The 14,978-nt window shown below is 42.1% G+C and overlaps 1 protein-coding gene across 2 annotated transcripts in view; it reads left to right on the forward strand.

Annotated features, from left to right (window-relative positions):
• LAMA3 (laminin subunit alpha 3) overlaps positions 1-14,978 on the forward strand; it is a 264,369-nt gene that overhangs the window by 19,781 nt on the left and 229,610 nt on the right. For both annotated transcript variants that reach the window (XM_059409368.1, XM_059409366.1), the window contains exon 2: positions 7,893-8,045. In XM_059409368.1, the coding sequence (XP_059265351.1) occupies positions 7,893-8,045 (153 nt within the window). The remainder of the gene's footprint in view (positions 1-7,892; positions 8,046-14,978) is intronic.

Genomic DNA, 14,978 nt, shown 5'->3' on the forward strand with positions numbered 1-14,978 from the left:
TAACCACAATGATAGGCTTTTGGCTTCTCAGAAGGGATGCCGTTCTGAACAAGGTCCCGGAAGGAGTAATCTTAAGTTTGGAATGGGTGCATTCCAGAATGTTCTCCACATCAGGGCTCCAGCTGGCTTGGGTTGGGGCCCTTAAGACAGTGCCTTTAAGGCACACGGCCTCCGGAACCTCGGCAAGTGATGTCTGGGAGTAAGGTCGGGGTGCCGTGAATGTGCTGACGCCTCATGGGGCTGTTGGCGGCCAAGTGTGGCGCGATGCTTGGTTTTCTGAGCCACGTGCATCCACGCGCCCGTCAGCCGGGGTGCTTTCCTGGGCCGGGATCTCTTTCCCAGGTCATGGGCAGCTGTATGGAAAGTTATGGAAGTGCTGTTTCAGTGTGACGTCACCTTCCATACAAATGTAAGACGGGGCTCTTTGACGAAGCTCGCAGAACATCCAAATCAGGATGACGGCGTTCTGGCTGGGGTTAGGACTCACACACGGATCCTGGCTCCTGCACGTCCTGGCTGTGTGATTTTTTTTTTTTTTTTTAAGATTTTATTTATTTATTTATTTGACAGACAGAGATCACAAGTAGGCAGAGAGGCAGGCAGAGAGAGAGGAGGAAGCAGGCCTTCTGCCAAGCAGAGAACCCGGTGTGGGGCTCCATCCCAGGATCCTGGGATCATGACCTGACTGGAAGGCAGAGGCTTTAACCTACTGAGCCACCCAGGCGCCCTGTGGCTGTGTGATTTGAGGAGAGGCACGCCACCTCTCTGAGTCTTCTCTTTTTTACCTTTAAGTTTTGAATACCTTGCTGTAAGCCTGAGAGGGGCTTGAAGATTAAAAAGTAAATCACGCCTCTCCTGGGTTTAAATATCCCTGGGCTCGCTTGACCCCAGCACCCTTCGGTACTTATGTGGGGTTTGAGCTACTTCTCTTCAAACTTGCTACATTTCTTTAGGGCCAGGGGCCAACTCTTTGTGTTTGTTTGCTTGTTTCTATGCCCGAATCCAAATTAGTGTTCTCCGTGTTGTAGGCAATTCTAAGAAGGTGAATGAATGAGTGTTCATGCAATAAAATTCTATTAGGGAGCACTACTGTAATCAACCTCAAGTTTCTTAGAACAATACAGTGTTGTACTATGGATTGAGATGCGAAGCATTGTCTAAGATTTCCAGTCAAGGAGAATCATCAATAATGTTAGGAACCAGGAGAGACTTTTTTTCCATCCTTCTGAAAAAGCATAGGTCCTTTCCTGGGTCTCTGAAACATTAGTTCATCTTCCGAAGCCTTCCAACCTTCCATCTCAACTCCGTCTTTTTATTTGTTTGAACAGTTCTGTCCACTTTCCTTCCACACCTTCTGTTAAATTCGCTATTTCCCATATGGCTAGGCTAATAATAGTCTTGATACAATTCAGAGCATGCGTTCCTTGTCCCTGTTTCCAAGATAAGTCCCTTGTCCTTGTCTTTTAGTATTCTTATCTCTGTCTAGAATACAGAGTAGGTGACCAGCACAGGGGTGTTGCATAGATGGGTGAATCATGGAGCACAAGTGTGAGATGACTCCTCTGTTCTGTCCTCCTCTGACTTCTCTCACGTCTGGTCCTGCTTTCATTTATTTATGATTATTTTTAAAATACTGGACATCAGATGCAGAGTTGGATTATGGATGATTCACAATCCTCAGTTTGTGACATGCTTTTATCATGGGTCCTTGCATGGTCTGCTTTAACATATATGTGGATAGATGGATTTTAAATAATGTAACAAGCCTCCATGTACTGGCTACCAAAACCAAAATAGGGCCTCGAAAATAATTTATGTCTAACCATATGATTTTCCCACCTCCCATCACTCTGTTTCCCACAGTCTGGGGTAACCATCATTCTGAATCCTTTATTAATTTTTCTTTTGCTTTCCTTTTTATATAGTTTTATTGTCTCTATTTTTCTAAAAACTTTTTTCATTTTGGTTGTTCTTAACTTTATATCATACTTCCCCCCACCCCCATTTGTTATATTGTTAAGATTCATCCGTATTGTTTCATGTTGTCAAATATATTCATTTATTCATTTTTGGTTATGAATTCATTCATTACATGACTATACCATTGTGATTCATTCACATTGATGTGGCTGGGCCGTTAGGTTATACCCCGGATTTTGCTCTTGTGAGCAGTGCATCTATGAATATTCTGGAACATGATGTTGTCAAATTTGTGCAAGAGCTTATGGGTTATAAGCTTGAAGGTAGAATTCCTGGGTCATAGGAAATGTGAATTTTCAACGTTAATGCCAAAATAGTTTTCAAAGTCTCTGCACCAATTCATACTCCTACCGTACCCTTTCCAATGCTCGTTATCCTCAAATTTTGAACTTGGACCTGTTGAGTGGATATAAAGCAGTATTACCCTGTGGTCTGCCCCGATCACTAATGGTGGTGAGAGTGAACAGTTCTTCAGCTGTTTATGGATGTGTGTGTTTCCTGTTCTGTGAAAGGCCTATTCCTACTTTTACCCTTTTTTCTATTGATCTGGTTATACTTTACTTATTGATTTGCAAAAAGTTTGGTATGTCTTTATGATGAGAATTCCTTGTTAACTTTATGTTCTTTGTTCAGATATTGATTCTTGTATAACACTACCCCAAACCTTACTGGCTTAAAGGCATAATTTTTTTTTTCTCATCGTTCTGCGGGGTCACAAGGCTCAGCCAGGTGGTTCTTCTGCCCAAGGTAGTGTCAGCGGGAATAACTCTTGTGTATTCAGTAGCTCCCGAGGTAGGACTGGACTGGGTGGTCCGGTGTCTCGGTGCTCTTCTATGCGCCCTCGCCATTTGTTTAGCGTGGATTTTCTCATTAATGTGGTCATTTGGGGGCAGTTGGACTTTTTCCCTGGAGGCTGGTGGCAAGAAGCAGCCAGCCCTTTTAAGGCCTCTGCTCGAAAACCTCAGAATGATACTTCTGCAAATAATAAAGTCAGGCTGGATTCAAGAGAAGAGAATAACCTCTAGGGAAAATAGCCTCCACTTCTTGATGTGTGAAGTGGCAGACACACGCAGAGAAGGAATTGCTGGCAACCATTGTGAGACTGTCTGCCGCTTGTATACTACGAATATCTTTCCATTTGTAACTTTACTTTCTACTTCTTTAAGGTGAACCAATTTCTTTTTTTTTTTTTAAAGATTTTATTTATTTATTTGACAGAGAGAAATCACAAGTAGATGGAGAGGCAGGCAGAGAGAGAGAGAGGGAAGCAGGCTCCCTGCTGAGCAGAGAGCCCGATGCGAGACTAGATCCCAGGAGCCCGAGATCATGACCTGAGCCAAAGGCAGAGGCTTAACCCACTGAGCCCCCCAGGCGCCCTAAGTTATTATTTTTAAATTTTATTTTATTTCTTTGAGAAAGGGTCTGTGTGTGAGTGGGTGAGGGGGCAGAGGGAGAGAGAGAATCTTGAGCAGGCTCCACATCCAGCCTGGAGCCCAATGTGGGGTTCGATCTCACGACCTTGAGATTGTGACCCGAGTTGAAATCAAGAGTCAGACACTTAGCCGACTGAGCTACCCAGGTGCCCCTAAGATGAATCAGTGTTCATAATTTTAATCTATCTCTTCTTTTGTAGTCAGTGTTTTCTGAATCTTGTTTAAGAAATCTTCCCTTGTTCCAAATTCTAAAAGATACTCACTGATATTTTGCCCTAATTGGTTTTAAAGTTTATTTCTGACATGAAGTTCTTAATTCACTGACGTGGATTTTTGCCTGTGGCTTGAGTAGGAATTTGATTTTGTTGTTTTCCATTGGATATAGACTACTCTTCCCACTTACCTAATGTACCACCTCTGTTATATACTAAGGTTTCCCAAATGCGTGGGTTTGTTTTGGGCTCTTTTTTATCCTGTAAGGCTGTTTGTCTCATCTTGCTCTGTTTTAATTATAATAGCTTCATAATAAGCCCTGATACCTTGAAGGGCAATTTCTTCCTCCCTGGTCTCCCTATTCAGCAGTATCCTGGCTTTTCTCTCAATTGAGCTTCTCTTGGAGCATAATAATTCTAAAATTTATATATTATCCTATCCAAGAAAAGAGTCATTTCATTTATTTAGATTTTAGAAATTCTTTTAATAAATTTTTGTTTTTTTTTTCTTAAAATCCTTATATGAGTGAAATCATATGGTATTTGTCTTTCTCTGTCTGACATATTTCACTTAGTATAATATCCTGTAGGTCCATCCATGCTGTTGCAAATGACAAGATCTTATTTTTTTTAAGATTTTATTTATTTATTTGACAGAGCTCACAAATAGGTAGAGAGGCAGGCAGAGTCAGAGGAGGAAGCAGGCTCCCTGCTGAGCAGAGAGCCCAATGTGGGGCTCGATCCCAGGACCCTGAGATCATGACCTGAGCCAAAGGCAGAGGCTTTAACCCACTGAGCCACCCAGGAGCACAAGATCTTATTCTTTTTTATGACTGAGAAACATTCCATTTTGTATACATACAACTATTCTGTATCCATTCATCTGTTGATTGACACCAGAGTTATTCCACATTTTGGCTACTGTAAATAATGCTGAAATAAGCTCAGGGATACAAAAATCTTTTCAAATTAATGTTTTTGTTTTCTTTGAGTAGATACCCAATAGTGGAATTACTGAATCATATGATAATTCTATTTTTAATTTTTTGAGGAACCTCCATACTGTTTCCCACGGTGACTGCACCAGATTGCATTCCCACCGACAGTGCACAAGGGTTCCTTTCTCTGCTTGCTCTCATCTACACTTGGATTTGTAGTCTTTTTGAGTGTGGGCATTCTGACAGGTGTGCTGGTGGGTTCATTTCTCTTCATCCCCTCCCCTCGCAGCCTAGTTAGCCAGGCACTTTGGGAATCAGTGGGAACACTCTCCACTTATCTTGCCAACACCGTGGGCCCCACCCTTGTGTTCCCCTGCAGATCGGTCCCATCCACACCACCCCATTTAGCACATGTCCCTCCAAAGCTGCTTCTGCCCTGGCACGTCCTGCAAATAGCCCCAGCAGGGACCAACACTTCTGCAAAGTGACTCCTGCCCTGGGGGGAGTGGAAGATAACCACACACACCAGTGCCTCTGAAGTCCCAGCAGCCTCTCCTTGTAACCAGCAGTAGAGGGAGAGCAACCTGCTGGAGATCAGTGTGACTATGGCCCCAGCAGACAGACTGGGGTGGGGTGTGGGGGACAGGCAGCTGGTTTAACTGCCTGCTCTGCACACCAACACAAACCTCTCAGGGACGTCACAGGAAGAATGCCCTGCGGTTCGGTGTGATGGCAATCCTGGCAGTTGGGCTGAAGGCAGACATCCTGTCTGACTGCTGACACTGCCCAGCTTGGATCCTGAGCATCCCCAGATAGGCCCTTACTGGCACAGGGACCAAACCCTGCCCGGACATGCCCCCAACAGATGAAGTCAGCCATTGCAGCTGACGGGACTGAAGACAGCTGCGGCTCAGCCACAACAGGGGGGCAAGCAGCCCCATAGGAGACACCCCTGCGGCACCTGGGTCTGGTGAAGGGGGTTTGCACTATAGAGCACCACAGGACCTCTTCTTCTTAGACCATTAATAGGAAATAATGTGTATTACTGACCATCCACAATGTCTAATAACATGGAGTAGTTAGTAGCTGCTAGATGGGGAAGAGAGTTAAGGGTGGTTGGTTGACATACTGTTTCTGGGGCCCTAGGCTTGGGTCCTGGTTCCACTATTTATAGTTGTATGATTCCTTTCTTTTCTTTTTTTTTTTATTTTTAATTTAATTTATTTATTTGACAGAGAGCTCAAGGATGGGGGAGCAACAGACAGAGGGAGAGGGAGAAGCAGGCTCCCCGCTGAGCAGGGAGCTGGATGTGGGATTCTATCCCAGGACCCTGGGGATCATGACCCAAGCCGAAGGCAGTCGCTTAACCTACTGAGCCACCCAGACACCCCCTATAGCTGTGTGAGTCTTGGGCATATTACTTAACTTAGTCTTGTGTTTCCTCAACTGAAAGAGGTAATAGCCTTAGGGTGCCAAAGTCAAATGCATAATTCCTGTGCATAATAGGTGCTGTATAAATGTTCACTTTATTTGTTAATGTAGTTATTTGAAAACTGAGAAGAAGCATCATCTCCATTCCTCATATCTTCACTATGGAGATGGAGATAAATGTAGATCATAAGCATCCCCATCCTTGGAAGAAAGTTGCTTCTAAACTTGGAGGAGCAATAATGTAATTCCCTTATCAAATAATTAAATTAAATAATTGGTAAAATTCTCTCTGGGAAAGAGTGGGAAAAATAAAGATCTTTAAAGGAAAAATATCCATGAATGTTTAGGTGTCTTAGCTTAACTATTACTATTTAATTAATATTATAATTAATTACACTTTTTATTATGATAACAAAATTTTTATAGACAGAATCTCCCCCCTCCCTTTGTTTGTGGGCTCATTCCTTTACTGGGCTTCTAGGAGGTGCGAGGCAATGTGCAGGCTGAAGTGTAGTGATGAGCAGGACATACACAATCTCTCATCTTAGGAACTCGGCGGGGTTGCCTCGCCTGCCTGAGGTGCTGCTTCTGAGTTATATAAGTATCCTTCTAGAATGTCAAAAGATAAAGTTAAAAAAAAAGATGTACATAATTTATCTCTGCGTATGAGAGAATCCTCAGTTACACACTCGATGAAAACATGTGGTCACCCACAAGGATCAAACTTTGAACACTTAATTAACTTTCAAGACGCTGGGCAGGGGTAGAGCTACCCTTATGTTGCAGAACATTCTGGGAAGGCTGTGGCTCTAAGTTTGCTTCTTTACCCCCCGCCTATATGGTGGTGATGCTCTGAGGTGATTTAACTGGGGAGCAAAACAATTCAGTGTATGAAGCGCACTACTGGTTAAGCATGATCTTTTGACCCAGTGCAAGTGTAATCAATATATGGAAAGGGCCTGTGTTCAGCTTTTTAGGCTGTAAAATGCTGCATGGCAAGCAAAACAAAACAGAACCAAGAATTTGCCTACCAAGAAGAAGAAGTCAGTAAGAAGATGAGGTCATATCCCTGGTGTCAGAATTTGGTAAAGATGGTAATACCAAGGAGCTATCACTCCAGGTGAAAACGGATTCTCATTTATCTGTGGGCTTAACTCTCGACTTCTCACTTTGGTATCTTCAGCCCCAGCTGTGATCTCCCCACTTACCTTTCATGCCTTGTCTTCTGTTACTTACGCTCTTGTTAAACTGGACCAACTGGTTCCGTGCCTTTGCTCACACTGGTTCCTCTGCCTGGAACCCCTTCCCTGTTTGCCGCTCACTGAAACTTACCAAAGCCTGGTGCATCCTCACCGGTGACTTAGTCCCACCTCTTCCACCCCGTTCCCTGAGCCCCTGGCCTACACTTCACCTTGGACCCAGACCACTGTCGGCTTACCGTACCCTACTTCCCTTGTGGTTATTTGTCTCCTTATTGCCTCCGCTGGGACTGCGGATAGGGCTTCTCTTTGTCTTGTGGTGCCTGACGTGGAAATTGCAGAGGAGAATGTAAAGAGTAAAATGAATTTGCTGAAGGAAGACATCTTGGCATCTCGGGTACAGCAGGTTCCTCTTAACATGTCATATAGGACGAGAGAAACATAGCTGTAAAACATGGAAGATAAATATGATATATGTCCTAGAAACATTATAAACAAGCAAAAACAGATGATACGGTTTAAAATGAAGTGAAAAAGAAAAAGGCATATTACTGTCTTCAGAATACGTTGCCATCAATTTCACAGCTGACATCCCTAAACTAGGCCGAGTGGTCTTTGTTTTACTTACCTCTTTACTAAACTGATAGAAAAAATTACTTGAAAATAACAAAAGAGCTTCTTTTTTTTTTTCCCCTCCAGGGCCAATTCTGTGATTACTGCAATTCTGAGGACCCCAGGAGAGCACATCCAGTCACCAACGCAATTGATGGATCTGAGCGATGGTGGCAAAGCCCTCCTCTGTCCTCAGGCACACAGTACAACAAAGTCAATGTCACCTTGGATCTGGGGCAGGTGAGTTATGCTTCTGACTGGAAAGAGGGAAGCTCATTTGGATTGTCGTTTCTATGGTTATTTCTTTTTTTTTAAAATTTTTTATTTTTTATAAACATATATTTTTATCCCCAGGGGTACCGGTCTGTGAATCGCCAGGTTTACACACTTCACAGAACTCACCATAGCACATACCCTCCCCAATGTCCATAACCCCACCCCCCTTTTCCCAACCCCCTCCCCCCAGCAACCTTCAGTTTGTTTTGTGGGATTAAGAGTCACTTATGGTTTGTCTCCCTCCCAATCCCTGCTTGTTTCATTGATTCTTCTCCTACCCACTTAAGCCCCCATGTTGCATCACCACTTCCTCATATCAGGGAGATCATATGATAGTTGTCTTTCTCTGCTTGACTTATTTCGCTAAGCATGATACGCTCTATGGTTATTTCTGATAGAATGATAATTATATTAAAAAACAAACATAGCTTTAATTCTCTAGTCTCTGTGAAGCCTGTGACAGTCATATTTGCATTCCTTCACGCTCAGCCTGTCATGACACAGACACCCATACCTGTGAAGAGTTAAAAATAGTCAAAAATAGTTATATTGGCAAAGATATTACTATTATTATTATTATTTTTGATTATGGCAAAGTACACATGACATAAAATGTACCATCTTAAGATATTTTATTTTTAAAAAATATTTATTTATTTAAAGAGAGTGCAAGTGAGGGAGAGCAGAGGGAGAGAGAGACTCTCAAAGAGACTCCGTGCTGAACGAGGGGCCCCGCTTAGGGCTTGATCCCATGACCCTGAGATCATGGCCTGAACTGAAAGCAAGAGTTGGATGCTTAACCGACTGAGCCATGCAGGCCCTCTCCATCTTAGATGAGTTTAACTGTATGGTTCAGTAGCCTCAAGTTCACATTGTTTGCAACCAGTCACCAGCATTCTTTCTCGTCTTGCAAAACTGGCACTCTGTGCCCAGACCCAGACTACCACCATTTTACTGTCTCTGTGGATTGGTCAACCCCAGTCTCCTCATAGAGGTAGAATCCTACAGTATCCGTCCTTAGTGACTGGCTTACTTCACCTAGCCTATTGTCTCTGGGTTTGTCTGTGTCAGCAGTGTGTGTCTGAATTTGCTTCCTTTTTAAGGCTGAATAATATTCCATTGTATGCATGTCTCACATTTATTTATCCAGTTATCTGTCAAGGGGCACCTGAGTTGCTTCCATGTTTTGGCTCTTGTGAGTAATGCTGTTATGAACATGGGGATAACTAAGATATTTTTATAGCATTCTCTTTCCCAGAAATCCTGATTCTATGACCACTGACTACCATAGTTTTTCACTTTGTTTGGCCAGCTTGTGCACAAGAAAGCACAACTTCAGACCTGTCTTCCTGTGGTATGCTAAGAGGGCCCCTACGATGTCTTCCTCTTGGTGTACATGCCCACTGTGATCCCCTCTATTTCCAGTGTGGCAGGACTGTGATGGAAGTCACTCCCTTGGTAAGGAGACATTATGTGACAAAAATGAAGGGATTTTGAACATGTGTTTAAGATCCCAAGTCAGTTGATCAAAAGAGAGATTATCTTGGAGGATTCCTCCCTAATTTGGGGAACTCTTAAAAAGGTCTGGGCCCTACCTAAAGGAAGAGATCTGAAGCATGATCAAATTTCCTGCTGAACTTGAAGGGATGCCATGTTATAAACTATCTTTGGAGATGGCCACATTGCAAGGACCTAAGAATGGTTTCTAGAAGCAGAGAACAGCCTCAGCCAACAGCTGGAAAAAAAATCAGGAACCTCAGTCCTACAACCTACAACAAACTTGGAAATGGGTCTTTCTAGGCAATCTGGCAAATGCCTGATTGCAGCCACCATGCCCAGACTCCTGAAATATAGGACTGAAAGATCATAAATGGCTTTGTCTTAAGCCACTAAATTTGTTTTCATTTGTTAAGCAGCAATAGAAAAATGAATGCACCTTCTTTCCTCTTTCAGACTAGGGAGTGCCTCCTATCTGTTTCACCCTGTTCCTTCAACAAGTACTTATTTATTGCCTATTCTATACGTCAGGCACTATTCTTGGTATTTGCATTACATAAAAGAATGAAGAGATGGAGAGTCCTTCCCTCATGGGAGACAGCCAACAAAAATATATATTACTAAATATAATATGTTAGAAGCTGATAACAGCTATGGAAAACATAAAAAAGTAAATCAGGGTAAGAGGATCATGAGGCCAGGACAAGAAGGGTTTGCAGTTTTAGGCAGGACTTTCAGGAGAGAGCTTAATGGACAAAGACTAGAAACAGGTGAAGGCATTCATCATGCAGATTTCAGTCACCCAGACAAAGGGAACACCCTGCAAATCTTTCTAAGGTGGGAGCTTGTCTGGAAGGTATAAGGAGCTGCATGGAGGCCAGGGTGGTTGGACCAAAGTCAGGGAGAGGGCAGTGGTGAGAGAAAAGGCCGGAGAGAGAACAGACAGGGCCAGATCAAGTAGGGCTCCTAGGCCATGATAAGGACATGGGCTCCAATGAGAGATGAGTCATTACAGAGTTTCAAGAAGAAGAATGATCTAATATGATTTAAATTTTAAAAAGATTTCTCTATTTTGTTGAGAATTATCAGGGGCCAAGGGTAGAAGCCAGTGACTGTCACTGTAATCCCCAAGAAAGATGCAAGTAGGGGCAGTGGAAGGGGTGTGTCCCAGATATATTCTGAGACTAGAGGTGCCATGATTTCCTAGTGGATTGAAGGTGAAGTGTGAGAAGAGACGGTTCTGGGATAACTGGAACTGTTGTTTGCAGAGATGTTGGAGACTCTGGGGGACAGAGTGGACAAACAAGCACTGAAATACTGTTTGGACATCGCATTGGAAGTATGGACTAGACACTGGGAGATATGGGTCTGGGAAGCTGGCTGGGCTGGAAGAGAGACTTATTAAAGATTTCTTTAGGAATTATATTCAGGATCTCTCAGCTTCTTGGATCTGTGTATTTATACCTTTCATCATCTTTGGGATATTTTCAAACAAACATCCTTCCTTCCTTTTCTACGTTTATTGAGGTATCATTGACAAGTAAAATTGTCTGTGTTTTAAAGTGTATAATGTGATGATTCGATAAGCATATACTTTGTGAAATGATCACCATGAGGAGGTTAGTTCACACATTCATCACCTCATGTTCTTTTTTGTGAGTGTGTGGTGAGACCACTTGAGATCTTGTCTCTTAGTAAATTTCAGGCATATAATACAGTACTATTAACTATAGATACCATGTTGTACATTAGAAACCCAGAACTTATTTATCTTATAGCTGAAAGCTTGTATCCTTTGAGCAGTATCTCCTGATTTCTCCCACTCCCTAGCCCCTGGTAAATACATACCTCTGTTTCCATGAGTTCAAGTTTTCTTTCTTTGGGATATTGATGATATTGTTAGATCTTTTATTATTGTTCCACAGGTCCCTGAGGCTCTGTTCATTTATTTTTTTCAGTTGCTTTTCTCTCTTTTTCAGATTAGGTAATTGTATTGTTGTATTTTGAAATTCCCTGATTCAAAAAAAAAAAAATTCCCTGATTCCTTTCTCTTTCATGTTCTCCTGTCTAGCCCATTTAGTGAGTTTTTAATTTTAGTTATTGTATTTTTTCAGTTATTATAATTCCTATAATTGCCACTTAGTTTTTTTATATCTTCTATTTCTTGACTGAGATTTTTTATATTTTAATTTACTTCAAGAATATTTGTTATTACTCACTGAAGCATTTTGATACTTTAAGGGTTTTGTCAGATAATTCTATCATCTGTTTCATCACCTTTTGTTGGGGTCTGTTTATTGTTCTTTCTCATTCACGTTGTTATTTTCCTCTGATTTTTGGTATGATGAGTGATTTCCAGTTGTGTTCTAGACATTTTAAATATTATATTAGGTGACTCTAAATCCTATTTAAATCTCCCAGCTTAGCAGATGTCACTGTTTAGGTTTAATACGTGGGTTCTGGCTTACTTTTGCAGCCTGTGATTCCAATGAATATTTGGTTTTCAGCTGGTGCATATTATGTAGTCTGCTGTGTTCATCTGGTCCCTGGGCTCCTGCTTGGAGCTGCTGCCTCTGGAGCCAGAATGAACTTCTCCTGATTCAGTGACACCTAGTAGGGGTTGAGACACACTGGGCCTTCAGGGCAGAGAGTGCTTCCCCAGTGCATTGGCCAAAGCTGCCTAATGCAGGTGAAGCTCCTGCTGAAATAGACATTTGGAAATCAATGGCATGTAGATTGTGTTAACCCATGAGACTGCATGAGAGTGAGAAGGGAAGAGGATCTAGTGCTGAGCCATAGGCTCTCCAATATTAAGAAGTCCTGGAAAAGAAAAGGAGCTAGTAAAGAAGACTAGTGGGAAATGATAGATGGGAAGAAGATAACTACAAGAGTGTGGTGTTGTAAAGCTAAGTGAAGAAAGTATATCAAAAGAGAGGCAGTCTTCCAGCTCTATAATACAAAGACAAAGAGCCTAATTAAAAAAAAAAAAAAAACGGGCAAAGGATCTGAATAGGCAGTTTTCTAACCCACTGAGCCACCCAGGCGCCCCGACAGTTTTCTAAAGATACACGAATGGCCAATAAGTATATGAAAAGATGCTCAGCATCATTAGCCATCAGGGAAATGTAAGTTAAAACCACAATGAGATACCACTTTACACTCAGTTGGGTGGCTGTAATCAAAGAAAGAGGTAATAAAGTATTGGTGAGGCTCTGGAGAGATTGGAACGCTAATACATTGTTAGTACCAAAGTAAAGTGGCATAGTTGCTTTGGAAAACAGTTTGGTACTTTCTGGATGGCTCAGTCAATTAAGCATCTGCCTTCGGCTCAGGTCATGATTCCAGGGTCCTGGGACTGAGCTGCTCATCAGGATCCCTGCTTAACAGGGAACCTGCTTCTCCCTCTCTGCCCCTCCCCCAGCTCTTGTATGCATGCACACGTGCTCTCTCACTCTCTTAAATAAATAAGTAAAATGATTAAAAAAAAATGGTTTACCATCTTACCCAGCAATTCCACTCCTAGTTATATTTTCAAGAAAAATGGAAACATACATAAACAGAAAACCTTGTTCATTGATGTTCATTATATCATTCTTCGTAATAGCCAAAAAGTGGGGCAATGCAAATTGTCCATCAGTTGATGAATAAATACACCAAATATCCATATCTACACAATGGAATATTATCCAACAATAAAAAGGAGCGAATTTCTGATTAATGCTATGACATGGGTAAACCTTAAACACGTGATGCTTGAAAGAAGCCAGTCACAAAAGAGCATGCATCATATGAGTCCAATGTAGGAAATGTACAGACAGGCCACTCTTTAATTGCAGAACAATCATAGCTTAGTGGCTGCCTAGGGCTTGGGGTTTCGGAGGGAATTGAGGAATGTCTTCTGGGAGGTACGCCTTGTTTTGGGGGAGCCAGATGAAAACTGAGTGTGATTGATTGGACAATTTTGTGAACACACCAAATGCCTTTAGACTGTACATTTAGATGAGTCAATTGAATGGTGTGTGAGGTACACCTCAGGAGAGATACACATCAACAAAGAGTTTATGGAAAGAGAGTGTTTCAAGGAAGAAAAAAAAGAGAGAGAGAGAGTGATTGTGTCAAATGCTGTGTCAAGTAACATGACTTGTAATGACTGAAATTTCACCATTGGATTTGCTAATGTGGAGGTCCCTGGTGGCTTTGATGAGACAGGATTGAAAGCCTGACTGCAGGGAGGTTAAGAGAGAATGGGAACGGAAATGAAGCTTGGAGTACAGAAATCTAATCTGAAGAGTTTCAAAGCAATGAGGAGAGAAGAAATGTGGGGAGGAACTTCTGAACGTCAGGTAAGGAAAGACTGGTAACTGATTCATAATAGGAGATCCACAGCAACATTAACACGGATACTGGTAAGAGTGTTAATACTGATGTTTAAGCCAGTTGTTCTGCTGGCCATAGTGGTGCACACAGTATGGTTCATACAGGAAATACCGTTTGACCAGATGCCTGCCCTCAGCCCGTCTGCTGGGGCTGAGGTCGCATCGATGTGCGAGGTGCTGTCCTCGAGAGGCTTTTCTTGGTGGATTGGGCTGCAGGAACCCTCATGCACTATTGGTGGGAATGCAGACTGGAAGGGCCACTCTGGAAAACAGTATGGAGGTTCCTCAAGAAATGAAAAATAGAATTACCGTATAATCTGGTAGTTTCACTTCTGGCCATTTACCCAAAGAAGATGAAAACACTAACTTGAAAACCTATATGCACTGCTAGTTTTATTATAGCTTGCTTTATTTATTTATTTATTTATTTATTTTTAAAGATTTTATTTATCTATTTGAGAGAGAGACCATGAGAGGGGAGAGGTCAGAGGGAGAAGCAGACTCCCCGCTGAGCAGGGAGCCTGATGTGGGACTCGATCCCGGGACTCCAGGATCATGACCTGAGCCGAAGGCAGTTGCTTAACCAACTGAGCCACACAGGTGCCCCCATTATTTATTTTTTATTATGTTAGTCACCATACAATACATCATTAATTTTTGGTATAGTATTCCATGTTCATTGTCTACATCTAATACCCAGTGCTCCATTATGTACAATAGTCAAATTATGGAAGTAACCTAAGTGCCCACTGATCCATGATTGGATAAAGAAGATGCAATATATATACAATGGAATATTTTTCAGCCGTAAAAAGGATGAAATCTTGCCATTTGCAAGAACATAGATGGAGTTAGCTGGTATTGTGCTAAGTACAATAAGTCAGAGGAGGACAGTGCCATATGGTGTCACTCACATGTGGAGTTTAAGAAACAAAACTAATGAACAAAGAACAAAAGAGACCAAAACACACACTTTTAACTGAAGGGACTGCACTGATAGTTACCAGAGGGGAGGTGGGGGGAG

The sequence above is a fragment of the Mustela nigripes genome, chromosome 8, assembly GCF_022355385.1.
Source record: "Mustela nigripes isolate SB6536 chromosome 8, MUSNIG.SB6536, whole genome shotgun sequence".
Lineage (NCBI taxonomy): Eukaryota > Metazoa > Chordata > Mammalia > Carnivora > Mustelidae > Mustela > Mustela nigripes.